Below are 23,480 nucleotides of genomic sequence, written 5' to 3' on the forward strand. Positions count from 1 at the left end.
ACGTGGCTGCACGCTTTCCGAGACCTCGGTTTCGAACGGCCAAGGGAAGCAAGCCCCAGTAAATTAATATATATAAAGAAAATACGCATTCACCGTGGCGACAAAGGCTCACAAACACATTTTCTGGGAGACGAATCTGCGTTTTCAGTGTCAATGGGGGATTCTATTGATAATGGCGGCAGTAGATTTCTGAACCCGTGGTTTCTTCATTTTCAGAAACTGGGTCTCGAGCTCAAATGCCCTCTCTGGTATGTGCTTCATTATTTTTTTCTATTGCTTTTTGTGCGTGTTTGGTTTTCGGATGAAAGAAATGACTTTTGATCGGGATAGATGTTTTTTTCTTCCTAATCTAGTGCCCAACCAAGCATAGCCTCAATGATTTCTTTCTTTTGTATTTGTAATCTATAATGGGATTTCATGTTGATTTTGCAGCTTAAACTTGCTGGCCAAACCAATGTTACTCTCCTGCAATCACATTTTCTGCAAGTTAGTTTCCTCTTCCTCTTCATCTTGATCTTAATCTGTTTTTATTTTTTTCACAAATTGGACTTAATTTAATTTGTGTTCTGGGTTTGCGTTTTTGAATTGAATTCCATGTAGTTCCTGCATACCCTGCTCAGCACAGCTTAACTCAGAGTGCCCTGTCTGTAAAGCTCTCTATTTTAACAAAGGTATGTAATAAATCTTGGGTACCTCTGGTCTTTATTGCTTTCTTTGAACAAAATAATTTGTACTAATACTTAGAAAAAAAAGTTTGTACTATGGCTGAACAGTACCTCCGGCTCCACTGCTTTTAAGCATACTTTGTAAGTTTTTGGGTGAGAATACCACAAAGGAATTAACATATTCTCCATAGAAAACCAAGCATAGGCATGCTACATCTTTATTTTTTTCCTTTTCCCAATTAGTATCTTTTACTTCAGTAAGAGAACTATTCTTACCTATTATTTTTCTCTTTGTTGATATAAATGATTTATCAATCTTCTTATGGTTGGCAGACTTAAGGCCTGCACCTTTCATGGATAATCTTGTAACGATATATAGGGGTTTGGAGGCTACTTTCTGTGCCAATCTGTTTCAGCGTGTGCCTTCAGGTACAACCACTAATTGTACCCTCATCCGATAGACGTTGTTTTAATGAATTTTGGTTCTTTATGACTCATTTTTGAATTATAGGTTATTTGTTGGCTTATAGTTTTTTATAATTGATCTTGTAGATTCCAGGAGGGTTTTGGAGCAATTCCAGGCTTCCCTTTATACTGGTAATGGTAGTCAGGAACCCTCTGACATTGTCCAGAGGGATAAATCAGGCAGCGGACAGTTAATCTTTCCATTATTGGCTAATAAGCAAGATCAAATTCCATTGAATTTGAATAGTTCTGTTGAAAATGGGTTTGGCCTGAATGAAAAATTTGAGAAATACAGTACTCCCATAGAGGGTAAAGGTGGTAGGGAAGGAGTCAAATTTAACGATGCATTGGGTATGAATCCACCACCATTGAGTTCACAAAGGGAGCCTGAGAGCCTTGAAGAGCAAAAGGTTGGGGAAATAGAAATGAATCAGGTGTCTCAGTCATTACCAGATACCCCTCCTTCGTTTGGTGATACTAAGGGCTCAGATGATGAAAGCTTTTATTGGGGCAGTGTGCATGTATGGTATTAAGAGTTGTAGATTTGATAATAATTTTGTCACTTATATTTTAATGTTTTTTGGTATTGACCTTGTTGTATTCAGGTTGATGTCTTATTTGCATGCATTAGCATCAATTCAGATTATTTATTATATATATTTTTCATAAGAAATGACATTTTTTTTTGTCTTTACATAATTTTGTTGATGTAGATTGTTTTACAATTCCTTATTGCTGTGTTTTTTTTTTTTTTTACCTTTTCTGTGTTTGACTTAGTCTCCACAATGATAGTTGCAGACAAACAGTGATTCCAGGCATTTATGTTGTAAAATTGATAAAATTGTGAAATGATGAAAATTGATACGCCATCAGTCATAGGTAGAGTGTAATTGGTTCCACCAAATACATATTTGCATAGCAATACTTTAGATTTTTCCCCATTATGTTCTGTTGAAGTGTGTTTTGTGCTACTACAATTTTTAGCTGGTATTGTGGCAAATAGATGCAGTGTGTGATTTGAATTTAGTATTGGAAAATTTTACTTTTCACACAAAACAACCACCTATTTTTCAATTTAAACCTCAAGTTACCAAAAGTTTCAATTTGCACCCTAAACCTATCTCTATTTTTCAAGTGGCATCTTTAGTTATGATTCGACCTTTAAGGTGCAAATTGAGGCTTTTAGTAGTTTAGGATGCAAAGTGAAAAACAAGTTTAGTTTATTGATGTGATGTTTAATTTCCCCTCTTAATTTTTATAGCAGTTATTGAATCCTTATGTGTACCTCGTCACATTTTCAGAGTCTAGAAAACCCTTTGATCAATAGAGCATCCAATAAACATTCTGAAAGCAGGACTAGGCAGTTGAGGCATGACAGTTCTGCCTCTGAAACCGAAGATGGTTATTCAAGGGATATCAAGAGACAAAAGAAATTAACCTATGGACCATCAGGGTTGAGGATTGAAAGACATGGTTGTATTCCACCAGTCTCACATTCTGAGATTCTTATGATTCCTAATTCTGAATTGGAACTTGAATCTAGGGTGACTCCTGTTGCTGCACAGCAACCTTTAGTTTTGGATGCCTCACATATGAGTAATAGCATTTGTGCATTTTGCCAGTCCCCTGCAATCTCCAAGGTAAAATTTACTTATTTCTCATCGCTTTGTTGCTAGAAAATGCATTGGAAGTCAATATGCTTCATATTTCATAAATAATTTTGGTGCTAATCTACTTGTTTTTACACTAAATTTATCCAGAACACTGGCCCAATTTTGCATTATGCTAATGGGAAAATGGTAGTAGGAGATGAGGCAAGCCGTTCAAATGTTATACATGTCCACAGGCTGTGCGTTGATTGGTATGTCATCTTGGAATGAAGGATTTCCACTTGATTTTGATGATATTATGTCTCTTGTATATTTTGCCCTACTTTGGTCAAAATATAGGAAAAGGGATAATTCTGGTTTAACTTAAGTCTCTTTTAGTTCAAACTCTTATTGTCAATAACATACATAAATTCATTTTTAGCCTTTACTTGTCATGCGTTTGCTATTAGACAAACTGATAATAATTTTCAAAATGCAGGGCACCGCAGGTGTATTTTGTTAATGACACTGTTAAGAATCTGAAGGCAGAAGTGGCAAGAGGTTTAAAGATCAAGTGTGGCAAATGTGGACGAAAGGGAGCCGCCCTGGGCTGCTATGCGAAATCCTGTCGGAAAAGCTATCATGTTCCCTGTGCAGTGGAAATGTCAGATTGTCGCTGGGATCATGTAAGTGCAATATACTTTTCCATTCAGCATCATGATTATATAATTTATTGACTGTAGCATTGATCTTTCAATGTAATGTGTTAAGCTTTAACTGTTAATGGGTTTTTATTTTGTTTCTTGCAGGAAAACTTTCTCATGCTCTGTCCTGCTCATACTTCAATCAAGTTTCCAAATGAGAAATCCCGATCTGGAAAACATGTTTTTAAGGATAATCTGGTGCCAAATCAGAGGTACAACTCCATTTTCTTAGGTTTTTTAATGCTTTCGTAACTAACTGAATCAGTTTTCAATGTTTCAAAGTTATAAATAGTGTATAGCTATGTTGAAAGTATCATTTAATTTTCTGCTGTTCTGCATGTAGAGCCCCTCCGCAGCCCATACTTTGGGTAGCTCCTAGGGATGGAGCTAAAGAATGGGTTATATGTGGATCTGCTCTATCTACTGAAGAAAAGGTTAGTTTAAATAGGTTTTTGTCTTTTTAATCACTCCCTTGAGTCATTGTCATGATTTGGTGGAAATTGAAATAGTTTTCTTTTTCTACGATACTTCAAAATTCCTAGATTGTGTGTTGCAAGGATCTCCTTGCTTGCAAGGACCTTATTGTTGATTAATCTGTATTTGCAGAAGGCATTTTGACAAAATATCATTACATTTATAAGATGATTTTTGCCACTTGATTTCTTTGAGCTCTTCAGATAAGCACACAAGAGAAAAAAGAAAAAAGAAAAAAAGAAATTGTTAACTGAAGCACCTGGCACTGAAGATTTATGGCAAAGCAAATTCTCTACTTGATTTTAGCATATGCTCTTCAGATTATTTAGTTTGGAAGTAATCAAGTGATTAGCTTTTTCATCTCTTCTTTCTAAATATTTCTTTTCAGGTTCTTGTGCTCAAGTTTGCAAGCATGTGTGGTGCAACTGTCACCAAGTATTGGAAACCAAATGTCACACACGTGATTGCGGCCACTGACGCACAGGGTGCATGTACTAGGACGCTTAAAGTTCTCATGGCCATTTTGAATGGGAGATGGATCCTTAAAATTGGCTGTAAGTTGCTGTTAACATTGTTTTTTTGTTGTGCTGATTAGCTCTTTGACTTGTATGAGACCAGTTGCAGGTCCAGAAACTCATCTTTGGGGGATCAAACTATGATAATAAGTAGTTTTTAAGATATAAGCAATATTTTCAGTAAGTTTTTATTAAGGATATATGATACACGTCTGTGTAATGAAGGATCACAAATTACCGATAATTAAAAACTTAGCATATTTAGTGTTTTCTTTTCAAGTTGTGGATGTGGAGCAGAGAACACAAATAAAAGAAAGAACAAAATGTTGAACGGAATTCAAGAGAAAATAGAGAAAAGTCACATAGAAAAAAGAAAGTGGAAGAGAAAATTAGAAATTTAAAGGGGACTGGAGTGAATAGGAAAAGGCTACATGCTATGGGTTCTTTCTATAAAGAAAAAAATATGTTTTGGATTTTTAAAAATTGTAAGGGCCAAACTTATAGGTTTTCAAAACAATTAAAAGTATTTTACAAAAACTGGGGCTACATTTTGAATTTTAGCAGAAACTTAATCCTATAGATTTTTTTAAAGGGTTAATTTAGATTTTTTGAGAGTGCTTATATTGAGGGTGTTTCTCCCCCTCAATCTTGTTTCTCTAAGTCTCCTTTTATTGATTAAACTTTTATGTACTGATGTAACTTGAAATGCTGGCTTTGCAGGGGTAAAGGCTTGTATGGAAGCAATGCACCCCGTGGATGAAGAGCCTTATGAAGTTGATCTTGACAACCATGGGAGTTGCAATGGCCCCAAAACTGGCAGGCTTATGGGCTTGGATAATGTAAGTCCAATTCTCTGATGCATGGCAGACATGAACAATGGGAATATATAGATTATGCATGCTCAAACTTTTATGAGCATCTTAGTTCAACTGGATTTGTCTTGAAACTGGAATGTCTGGAAGAAAATTAACAGACCATTCTATCATAATAAGTCACAAGAAATGGGGTGGTCATCTTGTTGTGTCCTGGCTATTTGTTCTCAATATGGGAATTTCCCTGAAATATTTTGGCTGAATGTAATGGGCCATAAGAAGGCTGGTAAACTATCTTGGTGTCATATCAAACATCTTGGAGCAAAACCTGGTTTCAGGTGGGATGGGGTGATTTATGCAGGACTTCACATGTTGAGTTATTCTATTATTGCAATTTGGTCTGGAGAAATAATTGTGCAAATTTCATTCTCTGCTAACATATTATCATATCTGTTTTGTCCCATGTTACTTCAATTTCCCATCAGGTTGAAATAATCGATTTGCTTATTTATTTCCCAGGCACCAAAGCTCTTTAATGGGTTGAAGTTCTATTTTGTTGGTGATTTTGTGCCTGGATACATGGAAGATCTGCAAAACCTGGTTACAACTGCAGGAGGTACTGTTTTGAAAAGTAAAGAAGAAGTGGTGGCACAAAGCTGTGATGATCAGGTAGTTCTGTCAAGGATACTAGTTGTTTATAACCTCGATTCCCCGCAAGGATGCAAGGTAGGAGAAGAAGTAGATATTCTTTGGAAGAGGTTGACTGAGGCACAGGATGTGGCTGCTGACCTAGGATGCCAAGTCATTGGTCACACTTGGCTTTTGGAATCAATTGCTGCATGCAACTTGCAGCCTCTTGTTAACTGAGAAAGCATTTGTGATCAGATATATTCTTGTTACTATCAGTTGGGGATCATTATCATGCTTGCTTAAAGCCCTCATCATGTATATGATTAAGCTAAGCTATAAAATTAGATAGAGTCCTGTTTCCGTTTTCCACTTAGGATCAGTTTCTGTGTAGGTTGCAGCATTTCTTTAGCTGATAAAGCATTTTTGATGCAGATATTTGAAGTTTCTGCATTGTAGTTAGCTGCGGATGTCATAATGTTTGTAATAGATTCGTTTCCTATCATTACTTATTGGAGAAAAAAGGATTCTTTTGATCTGATTTTATTTTTTGATTTACATCAGATGTTAAGGTTGTAATGAATTCGACCTATTTGTTCTGGCATTTGATCCTAATTAGTTTCCATTCATTGTCATTGTCAACGCCAGTCATTTAATTGGGTTTAGAATGCCATCATCTTCAGTAGCTTATACATATACATACATATATATATATATGTATGTGTAGGAGTTACTATAGCCTTGCGGGTAAAACTTTTGTAAGGTACCCTTATGATGGATTGTATTTAATTGTGAAAAGCAAGCAATATACAAACAATTCTATCAGCTTATTCCTGTCTTCAAGACTTCATTATCTCGAGATGAAGCTTTGCTCAGTACTGAAGCTTCCATTGCCATGCCCCTCTCGGATTTTGTCACTTCATTATTATATACAAACATCCTTGCGACAAGCAGAAAAAAGAGGAGGTTGAGAAAGCTCAGGATGGTCAGGAAACCATAATAGTAGTCTAAATGAGAGACATTTATATTGTCCAAAATCCAACCCTTGTGACCATTTCTCTTGGTGATATCAGAAACTGTTGTTAAAAGAAAACTACTGAGAAAGTGTCCAATCCCCAAGCTGCTAGTGAAATATGAGGTCCCCAGGCTTTTCATGCCTTCTGGAGCTTGATCATAGAAAAACTCCAACTTTGCAACTTCCACAAAGGCCTCAGCAACCCCTGTCAATGCAAACTGAGGGAGGAGAATGAAAATAGTAAGGGGAACTGTATCATGTTTGCCAAACATGTGATTTTCTCTTGCAACACCGAGTCTCTTTCTCTCAGCCAAGCAAGCTGTGATCATGATAATGACATGCAACACAAGTCCAATCCCTAGTCTCTGCAGCAATGTAATCCCTCTAGGGTTCTTTGTGTAGCGCCTTACTGTTGGGACAAAGTAGCGGTCATAGATTGGAATGCTGAACAGCATGAAGATTGTTACAAAAGCTGTGAGGCATGCTGGTGGGATTTTGAAATTAGGACCCATGCTCCTGTCCAGGGTGGTGCCTTGTTTGATGAAAAGTGTACCTACTTGGGCTACTACGGCACTTGGTACGAAAGTCGCAATCAAAATAGGAACCATTTTCACCATTTGCTTGGTTTCTTCTACTTGGGTCACTGGGCATAGCAGCCATGGTGAGCTTGACCCTTTCTTTACTGCTGCTTTGTCAAGGAATCTGCAGGCAATGCAATGCGATTGAGGTGGCTGGAAATGGAGGAGAACCACAAAGGTTGCGCGCTTGCAAGTAGTTTAATTTAGTTCTCTTTGCATTGTTTTCGTACCTTTATTTAACATGAGAACTACTTTGGTCAATCCAATTCTTGAAAACACAAGTTTCTACTTCATAAACATTTTTATGATAGGTAAAATATTTCTTATATTTTATCCCAAACATTAAGCTAAAAGTGATGGAGGCTCTCTCCTAAAATGCTATCATTTTTCAATATTCTTTCCCGGTTGGCTGTTTGCCATTCTCAAGAAACTAAAACTGGGAACAGAAAATTAAGTTGTTCAAAGGTAAAATGTATATGATAGACAGTATGAAAGTGATATGGTGAAGTATAGAGGGTTAACCTTAAGAGAGGGGTGTACTCAATTCTGAGTTTCCCATTTTTGGCGTAATCTTCCAAGCTCAGCTCATGAAGCTCTTTTGGGTCATCGGGGGCAGGTACCTGCCATTTCCTTATTGCAGCCACAAGAGCTTTGACTATCCTAGTTGTAGGACTCTCTGAAGGAACTTTGTGCCTATAAAATCGAGTGCCTACCAAGAAAACCAAAATTGAAACCAAGAGCCCAATTGTTGGGAGGCCATAACCAAGGCTCCACCCCACATTGTCTTGTATGTAGATCAGAAAAGTGTTGGAAAAGAGAGTGCCAAAGAAAATGCTAAACATCCACCAATTAAAGAAGGAGAGCTTTTGGGTCCTTTCCTTGGTATCGAAGTCATCAAACTGGTCTGCCCCCATGGTTGAAATGTTGGGTTTGGTTCCACCTGTCCCAAAAGCTATTATATACAAGGCACAATAGAAAATACCCACTTGCAAAGATGAGGCCTTTTTAGTGCAATCTTCTTCTTTAACACCAGCACCACAAGATGGTGGTCTTAATGCTGGCACTGAGACTGCTAGGGTTAAGAGGCACATTCCCTATTTTCCATTACGTACAGGAATGAATTAATATATTGTGCATGTCACGAACAATCAATAGAAAAGTAAAATCACACACACACACACACACACACACACACACACACACACACAACTTTAATGTAAATTAAACTAAATTCAAATTAGGATATTAAAAAACTAAATTCAAATTAGGATATTAGATGAATTAAATTGAGTTTCTATTTAATAATAGATTATTTTTTTTCTAATGTTTTAGAATTAATTAGCTCCTAATTGTCTTGTTTTTCCTACTATATATATATATAATATGTAGAAGGGAGAGATCCTAGGAAGAAAAGAACTGGTATCCCCACTTTTGTAGTGATCTATTCCTTTAATTAATGACCTGATTAAAAAAATTGATTAATGATGATTTATAAATCTTCTCTAATTATATTTTCTCCACGTACACGATCAATTTTCTGTTCTTATGTAATTTCTTTTTGCTTTTAATAAATCTAATTTACCCACTTGAAATTCTACAATTTAATGAATTCAATATATGTAGTTGACAAAGTATACTTGACATGCAATATCTATCCTACTTTTAAAAATTAACATTTACTGGTAATTAAATCGATACCGCAAGTCTTTTTGTGTGGCTAATTACCCTATATATATAGTAAATTATATATATATTTATATATATATAATATTGACTGGTACGAGCTGCATGATCTCGATGTGCTCTTCACAAATGTTAAGCCAGCTTGTTAAACTTCAATCAAACAGAGAATCAGAATTCTTGTGGTTCTTATTCCTTTGAACCATAACCGGATAATCAGATCAGGTACTGCATGCGTGTTCGATTATGCATGGTTGATGGCATATATATATATATATATATGTACAACTGCCAAGAAAATCTTAGCATCTGCTTTTGAATTTAATGTACGTGTCTCATCTACTCCTTCGATAAATTCACAACCAAAAAAAGGGACATTAATTACCACGAGATAAATTGCTGAAGCAATGACGAAAGTCCAGTATCGGCCAAGAAAAGTATCTGCGATGTATGCACCTAAAATGGGTGTCATCCATGCGGTACCAACCCAGTTGGTGACATTGTTTGAAGATTTTACAGTGCCTTCTCGGAGCTCTTTTGTCAAATATAGCACTAGGTTTGATGCTATCCCATAATATGCCATCCTCTCAAAGATTTCATATCCTACAAAAACATATACATGATATGCATGTATATCCCATTAGGGAACAAAGAAGGAAAAAAAGAAGGAAGGTTAGAACTGATAGAACTTCGAAAACTTTATGAATTAAGCAGTGGAGGAGATTTATATATGCAGATCATGATCAGTTATTCGAAGTGAAAAGAGGATCGATGAAAGTTATCAGATATGATAACAGCAAGTACGGTTCATTATTATAACATCTCAGATATATCATGTTTTCCAAGCAAATTAATCTGTGCTTGGTTGCGATGCTATATATATATATATATAGGTCTCAAAGGTTTGGCCAGGATTAATTAAGAGAAGCTCTGATATGGTTCCTTCCTTCCTTCCTCCCCTTCTTCTTCCTCTTAACACATACGGCACATGAAAGATAGAGTTACCATATCCAAATTTCATATTCATTCAGCCACGTACTGGCCGGGGGAGTTTGGCCTAGCTGTTTTAATATATATTCAAAAGTACCACTGAGATGGAAAGGCTATTGATCATGAAGACTCGCTCAACCGAAGGGGAAAAGACATGCAGTACTACTATTACTATTAAATTAGAAACGTACGTACGTAGGCAACATGATTACCTACAATGAAGGAACAAGCTTTCCATCCTCCACTCTTTGATCTTAAAACGGATCTACCTTTGAGATCCACAGTCCCATCTTGTGTGTAATCGTCTCTTCCATCTGCAAACCCTTTCTCTTCTACCGTTGCCATCATTAATGATAGCTAGAGACGACTCTATACTTAGGGTCTTGTTTGAGATCATGTGAGTTTAGAAGCTTTTTATAAAGTTTTAGCAGCAAGGTCTCTACCTTTATTACCACCTCCAAGACAAAAGATTTTTCCATTTGCTTTCCTCATCATCTCTCTTTCCTTTTCTATTTTCGTTCCATTATTTTATTTTATTTTTGGATATTATAATAATTTTTCCTACACATATGGTTTAGTAATTATCAACTGCATGTATAGCCCATTAATAGTAAACATCTATCAACCTCTCTTGTTTTGTTCTACACTTTAAAATTTTTGCGATGATATTTGCATCGGGAATATCGAACAAGTTATCAATATAGAAAAATCTAATTACAACCACAACTGTATATTAATGTATACACCAATCTAATATGATTAATCAAAAAGTAGATTTTATTAAAAACAGTACTGATTTAAATTTTGAATATGAAGAGATCAATATTAGTACACAAATTAATACGCGACTTTATTTATATATAGCAAAACTCTATCAATATATATTAGTACTAGAATTAGGACCTTGATCGGCATGCTTGAAGATCATCAGATGATCATGATCGATGAGCTAGAAATGATCTTTATAATATCCAATGGTTAATTTTCAACTAAATCAAGACGTACGTATATTTGAAAATTCTGTAAGCGTTAATTAATTAATCTGTCTGAATCACATGTTTTTCTTTCTCTTTTAATTTTTTTCTGAATCACATGTTGCATATTTGTCATCATGTATTGTGTAATATTGTATTTGTTTTTCGTAGGCCACACGAATTAGTACTACTATATAGATATATATATATATATATATATATATATATATATATATATATATGAAGCTGAAAATGATCCTGAGCTGTCGTTAATATTTGTGCATGTTCATATGGTATATGATCTATGAAAAATGGCATCTAATTAGTTGATGGGCATTAAATATTAATATATATAAAATTGAAATAAAATAAAATATATATGATGGTTGGTGAAATAGGGAAATGATGGGTCCAACTCTTAGATGATTTTCATGCATGTGGTTCCATATAATGACGGATAGGAAATTCTAACATATGGAATCATTGTTCATTAAATTTCAATTCCAAGAGTAGTGACTAATCCTCCTGTACATTTAAGGTATATATGGACAAAGCTGCTTATGGAGTACACGTGTACAAGTCACATTTGAAGCTCTATTTTGGACTTTATTTTCGTATACAGAAATGTTTTAGTTACAAAGAGATCTTATAAAAATAAACTCACAAACTGACGTTATGACTTGATGTGATACGTTAAATTGTAAAGTTATTATGATTATAAAGTATATATATTTAACATATCATATAAAGTCATGTCAGTATATAAGTTTAATTTTGTGAAATCTCTTTGTGGTAGTTATAACACTTCTCTTTCATATAACCTAACTAACAACAACTCATTTTGTAAATTTTAAAGTGGATATATATTTTTTTTTGGAAAGAGCCATGATGTATTAAAGCATTTGAACATCTTTTTTACTTCCCATATGGAAAAACCTTAAATAATTATTTGGTAGATCATTCTTCCTTCTAAACCAAAGTTATAGCAATTTCAAATACAAATTCTAGAAAATCAAGCTAGTCTACTCGTGTGCTTTTCTTGAAAACTGAAATCTTCAAGAGGCAGAGAAGATCAGTAGTAATTGATATATAAGACAGTACTAAGCAAGAACCTGATAGAGACAAGGCTTGTAAATGAAGACAATAAGCATTAAAGACATTTCATATTGTTAGATCCGCCCCAAAGGAACCAATAATAAAGCAGACAGAAAACTCTAATGGGTCCGAAAATTTTGAAACACCTGCATTATCATTTGATTGTCAAGGCTGAACATCTATGCAGACCACATATGTATCTAATTTTGGATTATGTTAAGGATGATTATTAGCCAATCAAAGAAACAAGTACACCTATCATTGACCCCACGAAAATGGGCTTTCGATGGTGAAGAAGTAGATAGATGCAGTGCACCAAACTCCCTCGAATGCTAACCCACACGTACCGCTTTGGCAATGCCTTGTTGGTAAGGAAAACTGAGGGGTTGTGAGGAGGAGGAAGAAGCACAAATGGTCAATGCCCTTGAAATGGTACTGAAGACGTTAAAAGATTTTTCTACAAACAGTTAACTTTTCGTGTCAAATTGGCTTCGGCTTTAAATGTAACCTTGGCTTCTTTTGCGATGAGACCTTGAGATATTCTAGCAGGAGTGGCGTTTTGGCAAACATCTTTTGACCTGGGTTTCGGAGATCCTTAATCTGATTTTGTCGACTGCAATTGGGATGACAAAGATATTTGATGGGAATTCAAAATATTACACACAATTGTCTCTAGTGAAGATGGATGGTTCAATTTCAACTACTCCACTGGCTGTACGTCCAAAAATTCTCGGATCAAACCCATTCGAATTTGGCCGAAGAGCTCATAGCTTAAGTTCGTCAACTTGTCATTGAAAGAAAAAAGATTGTAAAAAACTTCTGCTGAAAATTTGCATTAAAACCTCATCTGCTTAATTGTATTGCTTGGAAAATTCTCGAGCATACAGCACTGATCACACCAACACAATTTAGATTGTTACATATGGTATCAGAGCTAGTAATTTCAGATGAGTTTGTAACACCCCGGTTTCACTTTTGAAAATAAGAACAATTCACATAGAATGAGTAAGTTACAAAGGTATTCATGAGTCCCGCATTAGATACTTACCACGTGAAACCGGACTTTAATTATAAGTGATTTTGGGGGAACTTCAAATTAACATCTTTTGGGGTTATAACTTAAATGTGACTGCCGCCTTCTCTTGGTTGTAACAAACTCAATCACAAAATAACTCATAAAAAAGTTTAACGTACATTCTCCTCTCCTAGTGGGCATTCGATAATAAGAAACTATTGGCAATAGAATTCAGAATCATAATAGGGGACAAAATGAGCTGTAGAGTCGATTGCTCAATTAACCATATGTAAGAGGGACAGGTTGGGGAGTGACAAGAAAGGCAAGGAACACTCGCTGCAACAAATACTGTTTTTTCCACGGTGGAGAGTGATCGCATAATCTAGGATTAAATGGCAAAAATTTTTTTCCCACCAAAATCTTTCACGGGATATTGGGGGCATATAATAAATGAGGAATACTACTTTTGCCACCAATTTATTTATTTAATTTTTTGTGAAAAAAGATACATTTTTTTTTTACGAATCTAATTTATGGTAAAAACTAATTTGGTCCATGGTAATTAAAGATGTTTGAATTTAAGCTCTTGTGATACTTTAAATTTATTTACCCACAAATATTTTTAGTTAGAAATAATACAATTCCCACGATAATATTCATGGAAAATATAGTGGCATAAAATTTTTTGTGATGTATCTTGTTGTGCAAAGAACATGTTTGTAATAGACTTCGTAATGTCAATTATATCACAAAATGAATTATAGTTGTCAAACTCCATCTTTTCTCCACATCTTGTATGATTGCTAATGTTCATTTTTCATGAAAGTTTACAGTTTGGTAGCAAATACGTATTAGCTACTGAGCATATAGTGGTAAAAAGTTTACAATTTATAGTTTGGTGACAAAATAAATTTTTTTGCCATCAAACATTATTGACCACGACAATCTCATGGAAAAACGCCTATATTTATTCTCTCCAATAATTTTGATGGCAAAAGGCTACTTTTTTCCACGATAGTAAATCATGAAAACAAAAAAAAAAAAAGTGGCAAGAGCTAGTATTTGTTGTAGTGGCTAGAGACATTTAATGGTGGTAAATAAAAGAATGTATAGATTTTGGTGGGGTTGTGTGTGCTAGGCGCCCCCCGCGCGGGGGGGGGGGGGGGGGGGGGGGGGTTGACCGAGGGAGGAGAATTTAAAAAAAAAAACTAATATTAATACTTTTCTGATTCACAATGAGAGAAAAAGGCCAACAAAATACGAACTGCTCATACCCACTTCAAGGAAACTTCAAATCTTCCTCATATAAAGGTAAAAGGACAAATATTAATTACTACTACCAAAAACTTCTTGTCACAATATAATATAACAACAACAACAACAACAACAGAGATGCTACTGCCTACTACTAGGGAAATAGAGCAATCAAACCTGAGAATAAAGTGATCCAACCCATCCGTGTTCTGTTACCATCCTTTTTGCTACAGTGTTACAAGCGGGGAAGTATGAACTCTTCCACAACTGTTCGTTTGATAGAAAACCAAATCACTGGATCACTAGTGTTAAACCTGCCTGGACTGAGTGCCACCATAGCCAGCCCCATAACCAGCAGCCTGCGAAGGGTCAGATCTCCATCCTGCATTGGAGTACCCTGAAGTTCCATTTGTGTCACCATAGCCACTACCAATGTAGCCACCACCCATCCCCTGTTGCTCTGCTCCACTAGCACCGGCGCCAGCATTGCTACTTGGGGCACTTCCACCACGCCCCCCTGCAGCCCCATACCCACCAGAATAAGGATTATCACTTCCACCATAATTACCGTATCCATAAACTTGATTCCCATACCCAGAAGCCCCGCTTGGAGATTGACCCCGTGGGGCAGAAATGAAACCAACACCACCTGGAGAATTCCAAGAAGCTGCAGTTCCATACCCTGCATTCCCGCCAAAGCCTGGAACGCCATACCCAGGAGAAGTCTGGCCACTCCAAGTATTTTTTAACCCACCAGGCGCCCCACTTCCATAACTAGCATTAGGGGCATTTGGGTTGCCATATGCCCCTGTAGGACCGCCAAATCCAGTGCTTGCACTTCCGTAACCACTAACACCATAACTGCCATAACCACCATAACCATAGCCTGGTCCACCATAGCCAGGGTACGGTGGGAAACCACCTGCAGTAGTTTGAGGCTGCATATATCTACTGCCATCTGTCCGACTATCAAATGTATTTGAATTTGGCCCAGAGGCAGTATAACCTTGATAGCCCCCACCCCGTGCTCCACCACCAGGATTTGCATCTTTAGGAAGGGCTCGTTTTACCTCAACTGCTTTACCACTCAAGTCATGGAACGTCTTGCGAAGAACTCTATCGACTGCATCCTCATTTTCAAACGTTATGAAACCAAAACCACGAGGCCGTTGAGTATTCTGGTCATACATGATTACCACATCAGTTACTTGTCCATAACTTTCAAAATACTGACGAAACTCATCTTCTGTCAGGTTGGAAGGCAACCCTCCAACAAATATCTTTTTGGTCTTAAAATTTCCTCCCTCTCCAGAGGCTCTGCTAGCATTGAAATTTCCAGTTCTAGAGGAAGTCTGCTGTTCTTCTCTTGATAAAGCCCTTTTTGCCTCCACCTGTGTAGCCCAATGAAATTTAAACAACTATAGGACATAATAAACACAATTGAAAGACAAACATAAAAATATTTGTTCTTACGCATACAAAGATTGAGGGAAACTAAATACTATGCAAAAAGAATTTATGTTAAAATATGAAAAGTCCTTTTGTAAATTAACCAAAACAGAGATTTTGTCTCTTTGCAAGGGTATATGGATATCATTCAAAGCCAAGACTATTTGGGATGAGGTGTTAGAGAAGATAGAGCAAAGGCTCGCTGGGTGGAAAAGGTTGCATTTGTCTAAAGGGGGTCGGATTACCTTAATAAAGAGTACCCTCTCAAACCTTCCCACATAATTCTTGTCATTATTTCCTCACCCAGCTAGTGTTGCCTTTTGGATTGAGAAGCTCCAACAAAATTTTCTGTGAAGTGGACTTGGCGATGAGTTTAACTTAGTTGGGGACAAGGTGAGCTCTCCAATGAAGGGTGGCGGGTTAGGGGTTCACAATTTGAAGGCCTTCAATACTGCTCTTCTTGGGAAATGGTTGTGGAGATATAATTATGAGAGGGAAGCATTATGAAAGGTGGTGATTGATACTAAGTATGGGAGTATAAGGAGGGGTTGGTGCTCTAATGAAATTAGGGGGGCATATGGAGTGGGGTTATGGAAGCATATCCAAAAAGGTCGGTGGTCTTTCTCTAGCCACACTAGGCTGTGTATGGGGGATGGCAATAGAATCAGTTTTTGGCATGACGTTTGGGTTGGAGATACGGCTCTTAAGGATGCTTATCTCTCTATTTTCAGAATTGCATGGGAATAAGATGCTTTGGTGGCTGACTTGAGGGAAATTACTAATGGTTCACAACTGTGGAATGTTAGTTTCATTAGGGAGGCACATGATTGGGAAGTAGGTGTCCTTGTTGAGTTCTTTAACTTGCTATACACCATTGGACATGTTGATATAGTGGTGGATAAGTTGGTGTGGCTGCCTTCCAGCAAAGGAAAATTTTCTGTCCGCTCTTTCTATGAGGCTCTCACTACTCAAGTTAGTAATCACTTTCCTTGGAAGAGCATTTGGCGGAGTAAAGCACCTCCTAAGGCTTGCTTTTTTGGTTCAGACGGCATCCCCGGGGAAGATTATGACCATTGAAAATCTAAGGAAACATGGGCCTATCCTCATTGACGGGTGTTGTATGTGCAGAAATAACGGTGAAACAGTAGATCATTTACTTCTACATTGTGAGTTTGGGAGGGCCATATGCAATTACTTTTTCAGCAAAGTGGGATTAGCATGGGTTATGCCGGAGAGGGTGGTTGATCTACTAGCTAGTTGGAGAGGGATCATGGGGATACCACAGATTGCAGCTGTGTAGATGGCTCCCATTTGTCTACATTGGTGCATCTAGAGTGAAAGAAATGATAGAAATTTTGAGGATCGTGAGCGCTCCTTGAAAGAGTTTTGAGAGTTTTTCTAGAATACTTAATTTATGTGGGCCATTGCTATAGACTTAAATGGTCTCAGCTTCCATGTTTTCCTTGTAACCATTTCTAGTTCCTAACAAGGTGTAATCACATGTATACTTCCTGTGTACATGGGCTATGCCTATTTCTATGTCAATAAAATATCTTCTTATAAAAAAAAATATGAATAACTAACCACTTATATATAAGCGTATTTTTCTTTGAGAGATGGGCATTTCCGATAGAGAAAAACAAATAAAAGGAGAAGGTGTTAGTAATATTCATTGCAGTGACCATAAATTCACAAACTCAAGGAAGTGCAAAAAGTCCCCCCCTCAAACCATGGAAACGGAATAATCTATTAGCCTTTAATGGAGTCACTTCACAATGGGGTGATATGCTTTTAGTTTATTTATTGCCACAGGAAATATTACGAACGTTTTTTTAAAAGGAAAAAAATACGAACTATGGTTTTGTTAAACGAAACACAACTCCGATCAAGCCCCAGAGACCTAAACTCCGTAACAGCCCAGCAGCACATAAAAATACTGAAAACCATGCGTTATATCCAATAAACAGAGGAAAAAACAAAAGCAACTAATATTACATCCTACAAAAACCAATCGAAATTAACATGAAAGCAAATGTTATAGAACACTATACCTCAAAGAGAGATCGAAATAAAGCAGTAACCAGACAAAAACCCAGAAAACCAAAATGTTTCAATATATATTCACATCCAATTAAAATTAGAACACACCACACCCACTCGACTTGACCAAAACGATAAACAAACCCCAGAAATTAAAAAGAAAAAATTAGCAGACAAACAAAGGGAAAGAAAGCAAAGAAATCAATGTGAAAGAAGTTGTTCGAGTTGAGAGGCTGCTGACCGTACGGCCATCGATGGTGTGTCCATCCTGGAGAACACTGTCGAGGACGGAAGGGTCAGAGAAGACGACGAAGCCGAAGCCACGAGGGCGGCCGGTGGGCTTGTCGCGCATGATGACGGCCTGGGAGACCTGGCCATACTGACCGAAGTAGTCTCTCAGAGTGTCCTCGGTCGTGTCCCACGCTATTCCTCCTATGAAAACCTTTCCTTCGTCCGAATCCATTGCGCTCTGTCTCTCTCTCTCTCTCTCTTCCTCCGACTCAATCGGGGAGGGAAGGGATAGTTAGGGTTATGTTTGAAAACGACGCCGAGTTAGGCATCTGAAAAAAATGAAGAAATATTTTTTTGCTTTATTATGTTTATAATTTCGGTTGTTCCCGATTATACTTTATACATACAAAATCATTATTGCAATTCTATTTTAAATCTAATGCATTATTGTATTTATGTAAAATTAATGATACATATAGTTTTAGAGAATTGTATAATTATTTTGAAATAAAAAAAATAGAGTCTTTCTTAAATTATCCGAAACTTATACATCCTAAAATTATACAAATAGTTTACTTTATATAAGACTTAAAACTCAAATCATATAAGAAATTTAATAAGAGAAATGATAGTTGCAGTTGTGAGTATGCAAGCGCTGTACAATTATTTTAAAAAAGTGAATAAATACGAAATATACATAAAAGATATTAATTTTTTAATAATAAATTCTATTTTTTTCAAAACAATGATACGACACTTGCATACATCACGATTATATATAACATTACTCATTTAATAATGTTTTTGATGAAGTAGAACATATCAATTGATTTTAAAATAGATTATAAATAGAGAAATAATTTGTACAAATTTCAAATAGAACGAGTCTCACATAAACCTTTGTAAAAAAATAGACCCCACCTCAAAAAAATGTAAAAAAAATGATTCTTTATTAGTGAGATTGACTTCTTTACAAAGAGATTGTATGTGAATTTTTTATTTGATGCCTATATCTAGCATTATTATTTAATGCACTCTTTTAAGAAAAAAATAGGGACTGCTATAAAAAAAGTTAATTTTTTCATATAAATTTTAAGTTTTCCCTATATTATTTCAAAAGATTGTGCTCATTCTAAAAGTCTATAAATTATTTCTATAAAATAATTAAAAAATACTAAATGTAATTGAAAAAACTCATAAAAAATTATTTATCCACGTATCAATTATATTGATATGTTGAAAATCTTGATATTTGAAATTAATTCAAATAAAAATTAACGAAATAAATGTTGTAAGTAAAATAAGAAGTACAATTATAAAGACATGTAGTAATTAAAAAAGAAACTAACAAAATAAGTATTATAAGTAAACTTATAAATAAAATTATTACTCCATTATTATTTTGACAATAGTCGATTTAAAGACACACATCACTAAAAATTTGCAATCACCCCTTAAATATCAATTCGGGTAATCCAAACTAATTTTGTAAGTTTTATTTTGTAAAATGGAAGAAAAAAATATAAATCAATAATTTGATTTTACTGAATTTAAGGTTGAGAAAACAAAAATTTATATTAAAATATAGTTACAGTTGTGAATATGTAAATATTATATAATTATTTTAAAATAAATAAATAAATCAAAAATTTATAAAAATAATTAATTTTTTAATAATAAATTTTACACTTTTTTCAAAAAAGAAATAATATTTGAAGTCGTAGTTATGCAAACATCGTGCAGTTTCTTTAAAAAAAATGAATTAATACAGAATCTATATGAAAAAAATTAATTTTTTAATTGTAGATTATTTTTTTTAAAACAATTATATGATATTTATATATTTTATAATTATATGTAACGTTATTATTTTTTTCAGATGATGGTTGAATTCTCATTGATCCATATTTTACAGCCTGTGAAGTGATCACAGATTCACAAACAGGAATCCTAAGCCTCAACGGTCACTTTCTTCCAATAATAATAAAATAAAATACAAAAAAAGAAAAGAAAAGACAATTCCTAGAAAAAGCTTTGCCTCTCTCACTGGTTTCAAATCCCTAAAGACCGTTTTGTCCCTACCGCCCCTTGGGTCACCAACGGTCACTTCCTTCTTTTTTTTTTCAATAATAAAATAAAATCACTCTCGCTCTCTGAGTCTATCCCGATTCCCGATTCCCGACTCCCCCTTCCTCTTTCTCTCTGCTTCTTGGAGACGATGAAAACCCAGTAGCCAAAGATACTTCCCTGCGCGAATATAAAGCCGGTTTAGCCAATCCTTAGGAGAGGAAGTACATTTTTTTCGAATGGGTTGCTTTCTTGCTTGTTTTGGTTCCTCTAAAGATGGGAGGAAACGAGGGAAACAGAGCCGGAACAAGGTTCGGCCTCGTAATCACCAAGTAAGTTTTGTTTTTCCAGCTCTGATTACGGTTTCCGTTTACCGTTTTCGTTGAATCTTTTATTTAGTTCCTCAGAATATGCCTGAAAAGAAAGAAACAAGGGCATCCGCATTTTGCAGCTTTTTTGTTCCTTTCATTTCTGTTTCTGTTGTTGCTTTTTACGTGATAAGGCTCCGATAGTCAAGTTAATAAAGTTAAAAACAGTGGAGTATGTATTGGCCAGTTTCTTGAAGTTTCGATTTTTGGTTTTCTTTCTTATTTCTTAGGTTTTCTCAGCAGCCGAACAGAGCTTCGATTGATAATTGTTTTAATATTCAAGCTTTGGTTACTGCGTCGTCTAGGTTCTGCCTTAACCTTTTGTTTTTTTGTTTTCAAAAAGGACGGGCCATTTATGTTGCGCTGTTGAATCTTTACGCGCAGTTTCTTGACGATTTAAAACCTGGTTTCTTTCTAATTTCCTACGCTATCCCAGCAGCCAAAGGGAGCTTTAAGTTGATTGTTGTTTTAGTGAATAAAAGAGCTAGAATTAAATTCTGAAATTTGTTGCAGAGAACTGTAAGTTGCAAACCTGTGCAATCTACTGTTTCTTTGACGCAGGGCGCCTCCCAAAATCCCAAAACCACCCCAGTTCCGCAAATTCTACAAATCCGGTTGGTTATCAAATTCTACATCTGTTTGGGTTTTACTACTTTCCATTTGTTACTATTCGATAGGAAAATATATATTTGATTTTTAATATAACTTCTGATGTGTTTGGTCGTAGGGATGAGGTTGAGGAAGAGTTGGGCTTCAGGGCCAGAAAGAAAGTAACATTTGACTCCAATGTCAAAACCTATGAACATGTTTCATGTGATGATAGTCAGGATTTTTCATTGGAGAGTGAAGGAGGTGGGAAGAAAGGGGAGCAAAATGTAGCAAAATCAAACCAATCGAAGTCCTCTTCAGAAGATAGCTCGATCACATCAGGCTCAGGATCTTATCCATCAAATTATAGGTACCAAAATTGCAGGGACAGCGATGATGAGTACGAAGAACCAGACAATGAGGATAGTGATCTTGATTGTGATTATGATGACGATAACTGTGGAATCGAGGATAACGGTTTATACGAGGATGATGACGATGATAGAATTGTGGAATCAAGAAGAACAATTTCTGCAGCTCATATATTTACCGAGGAGGTTGAAAGTCCTATGCCAATATGTGCTTTGCGAGATGGGGAAGTGAAGCCAATTGGGTCTAACCCATATGCTCGAGATAGGAGTGTTTATGTCCATCCGGTGCTGAACCCAGTAGAAAATCTTACACAGTGGAAAGCTGTTAAGGCTAAAGGGGGGACACCATTGAAGCCTCAGAAAGAGAACTTTGTCTCAAATCAAGAACCCTGTGTTCCATTGGGTACGGATCCAAGTTTTGAGGAATTATCATTCAGTTTCAGGTCAAAAACTGATCAATCTAAAAAGTTGAACCAAGAAATAACAGTTGATGCGAGCCTTTCCAACTGGTTGGTTTCATCCGAGACTACTCCTGTCAATAAGACTAGCACAAACTGTCTTAATACCATTTCGCCCGAGAAAAGCATGTTACAAGGATCAAATTCTTCCAGGTGTCAAGACGATAGACCGATTTTAGGAGCGTTAACTGTCGAAGAACTCAAGCAATTTTCCGCTTCTTCTTCACCAAGGAGGTCTCCGAGTCGAAGTCCCGATGAGATGCCCATAATAGGCACAGTTGGGACCTACTGGAGTCACAACACTGTCCCTGCCAAAGATTCTGGCTCTGCCTCTTCCTACAAAGGAATACCAAACACGACCAGCAAGTACAGAGAGGTACATGTGTAAGTAAGGATTTTGGGGGTTTTGTATTAATTGATGGTGTGGTTCTGATTATATTTATGGATGTGTATGCAGGATAAGAGAGTGAATTGGCACTCTACCCCATTTGAAACGAGATTGGATAGAGCTTTGAAGGGGGGTGTTGCTTGAAGCTTACACTTCTGGTACTCCAGGTGTATCTTAGACAAGCTTGTGATATGTTTTTTTTTTGGAGTATTTTAAGTGTTGTGTCTCCAGTTCCCGTTTCACACTCCAGCTGCTGCTGCTGCTCTCTCTTGTTTTGTTTTGTTGTTGTTTGTATGTGTACATTCTTCCATTCACAATATATGTATAAAATAAATATTACATTATCAAGCCTACCTTAACTCACCTGGCTATTGGGATCTCACTGTCATTACGAGCAAAGACTCCCAATTTGCTATATTGTGTGGTATGGTGTGATGTGGTGTGAGCTGAAAATCATAAGCTTCAGACAATATAATTTTGTTGCAGTAAGATGTTTTTACACTGAATATATGCATTACATTGGTTTACCACATTGAAATCCTGAAATGAAGTATTTGGTCCATTGCAAGAAAGTAGATCGACATCTTTTTGAGGTCAGTGATGCAAATGCATACAAATGGGTATGATACTACAAATGCAAGTGTATGATACGATAAAAGTTTAGATAGTAGACTTTGGTGATAGATAAGCAGGTGTGAGAGCAGCTCTTACTATGTGGCTTATTCTTGCTACCAGGGTGGTTAGAGTTGTAACTTATCATCGAATGGCTATTCTCCTTGATGAAGATGCTACAAAACTAATAGGAATTGGGTTCAGCTTTCATACTCAACAGGACATATCTCCTGTTATAAAACCACATGATTTCAAGTAACTTTTATTTGTCTTGCATGTTACTGCATAGGTAGAGGAGGATTTGGAATGCTGGACATTGGCAAATTCTGAACTTTGGAACAAAGACTCCTTGATCATACAAGTTAGAAGAACCATAACATTGATCAAAATAACTTGCTCTTTGTTTTGCATGCTCAGTTAGTTCCGACACCCTGAAGTAAAAATGACACCATTTCA

The 23,480-nt window shown here is 36.1% G+C and overlaps 4 protein-coding genes across 6 annotated transcripts; 2 read left to right on the forward strand and 2 right to left on the reverse strand.

Annotated features, from left to right (window-relative positions):
* Positions 1-2: 2 nt before the first annotated feature.
* Positions 3-6,480, forward strand: LOC122305375 (BRCA1-associated RING domain protein 1). Its single transcript, XM_043117867.1, has 13 exons — positions 3-248; positions 433-486; positions 601-671; positions 999-1,094; positions 1,218-1,651; positions 2,432-2,770; positions 2,891-2,991; positions 3,219-3,405; positions 3,529-3,635; positions 3,767-3,857; positions 4,286-4,451; positions 5,133-5,251; positions 5,744-6,480. The coding sequence occupies exons 1-13, from the start codon at positions 154-156 to the stop codon at positions 6,089-6,091; spliced, it is 2,208 nt and encodes a 735-aa protein (XP_042973801.1). The 5' UTR covers positions 3-153; the 3' UTR covers positions 6,092-6,480.
* Positions 6,481-6,507: 27 nt separating this feature from the next.
* LOC122305376 (protein NRT1/ PTR FAMILY 5.2-like) lies at positions 6,508-10,585 on the reverse strand. Of its 2 annotated transcripts, none has more exons than XM_043117869.1 (4): positions 10,327-10,585; positions 9,510-9,727; positions 7,967-8,538; positions 6,508-7,568 (listed from the first exon to the last, which is right to left on the reverse strand). In XM_043117869.1, exons 1-4 carry the CDS (start codon positions 10,460-10,462, stop codon positions 6,674-6,676), a joined length of 1,821 nt encoding a protein of 606 aa, XP_042973803.1. In that variant the 5' UTR covers positions 10,463-10,585; the 3' UTR covers positions 6,508-6,673. The 2 variants fall into 2 exon arrangements, with proteins under 2 accessions (XP_042973803.1, XP_042973804.1); XM_043117870.1 differs by having other exon boundaries at positions 10,331-10,458.
* A 3,891-nt stretch (positions 10,586-14,476) lies between these two features.
* On the reverse strand, positions 14,477-18,510 carry LOC122305377 (heterogeneous nuclear ribonucleoprotein 1-like). Its single transcript, XM_043117871.1, has 2 exons — positions 18,183-18,510; positions 14,477-15,843 (listed from the first exon to the last, which is right to left on the reverse strand). The coding sequence occupies exons 1-2, from the start codon at positions 18,402-18,404 to the stop codon at positions 14,761-14,763; spliced, it is 1,305 nt and encodes a 434-aa protein (XP_042973805.1). The 5' UTR covers positions 18,405-18,510; the 3' UTR covers positions 14,477-14,760.
* Positions 18,511-20,294: 1,784 nt separating this feature from the next.
* On the forward strand, positions 20,295-22,942 carry LOC122305380. 2 transcript variants are annotated; one of them, XM_043117876.1, is made up of 4 exons: positions 20,295-20,571; positions 21,121-21,221; positions 21,335-22,408; positions 22,482-22,942. In XM_043117876.1, the coding sequence occupies exons 1-4, from the start codon at positions 20,479-20,481 to the stop codon at positions 22,492-22,494; spliced, it is 1,281 nt and encodes a 426-aa protein (XP_042973810.1). In that variant the 5' UTR covers positions 20,295-20,478; the 3' UTR covers positions 22,495-22,942. The 2 variants fall into 2 exon arrangements, with proteins under 2 accessions (XP_042973810.1, XP_042973809.1); XM_043117875.1 differs by having other exon boundaries at positions 20,297-20,571; positions 21,335-22,400.
* Positions 22,943-23,480: the final 538 nt, after the last annotated feature.

Source organism: Carya illinoinensis, chromosome 3 (assembly GCF_018687715.1).
Source record: "Carya illinoinensis cultivar Pawnee chromosome 3, C.illinoinensisPawnee_v1, whole genome shotgun sequence".
In the NCBI taxonomy this organism is placed as follows: Eukaryota; Viridiplantae; Streptophyta; class Magnoliopsida; order Fagales; family Juglandaceae; genus Carya; species Carya illinoinensis.

What these genes read in the sequence shown, in the direction of transcription:
- LOC122305375 (XM_043117867.1), top strand. Translation starts at nt 154, where the DNA reads ATGGGGGATTCTATTGATAATGGCGGCAGTAGATTTCTGAACCCGTGG. An exon ending in GAGCTCAAATGCCCTCTCTG is followed by an intron (nt 249 to 432) that starts GTATGTGCTTCA and finishes TTGATTTTGCAG; the next exon opens with CTTAAACTTGCTGGCCAAAC. An exon ending in AATCTGGTGCCAAATCAGAG is followed by an intron (nt 3,636 to 3,766) that starts GTACAACTCCAT and finishes TTCTGCATGTAG; the next exon opens with AGCCCCTCCGCAGCCCATAC.
- LOC122305376 (XM_043117869.1), bottom strand. Translation starts at nt 10,462, where the DNA reads ATGATGGCAACGGTAGAAGAGAAAGGGTTTGCAGATGGAAGAGACGAT. An exon ending in CTTCAGCAATTTATCTCGTG is followed by an intron (nt 8,539 to 9,509) that starts GTAATTAATGTC and finishes AATGGAAAATAG; the next exon opens with GGAATGTGCCTCTTAACCCT. An exon ending in GAGTACACCCCTCTCTTAAG is followed by an intron (nt 7,569 to 7,966) that starts GTTAACCCTCTA and finishes CATTGCCTGCAG; the next exon opens with ATTCCTTGACAAAGCAGCAG.
- LOC122305377 (XM_043117871.1), bottom strand. Translation starts at nt 18,404, where the DNA reads ATGGATTCGGACGAAGGAAAGGTTTTCATAGGAGGAATAGCGTGGGAC. An exon ending in ACACCATCGATGGCCGTACG is followed by an intron (nt 15,844 to 18,182) that starts GTCAGCAGCCTC and finishes TGGGCTACACAG; the next exon opens with GTGGAGGCAAAAAGGGCTTT.
- LOC122305380 (XM_043117875.1), top strand. Translation starts at nt 20,479, where the DNA reads ATGGGTTGCTTTCTTGCTTGTTTTGGTTCCTCTAAAGATGGGAGGAAA. An exon ending in TTCGGCCTCGTAATCACCAA is followed by an intron (nt 20,572 to 21,120) that starts GTAAGTTTTGTT and finishes AATTTGTTGCAG; the next exon opens with AGAACTGTAAGTTGCAAACC. An exon ending in CGACCAGCAAGTACAGAGAG is followed by an intron (nt 22,401 to 22,481) that starts GTACATGTGTAA and finishes ATGTGTATGCAG; the next exon opens with GATAAGAGAGTGAATTGGCA.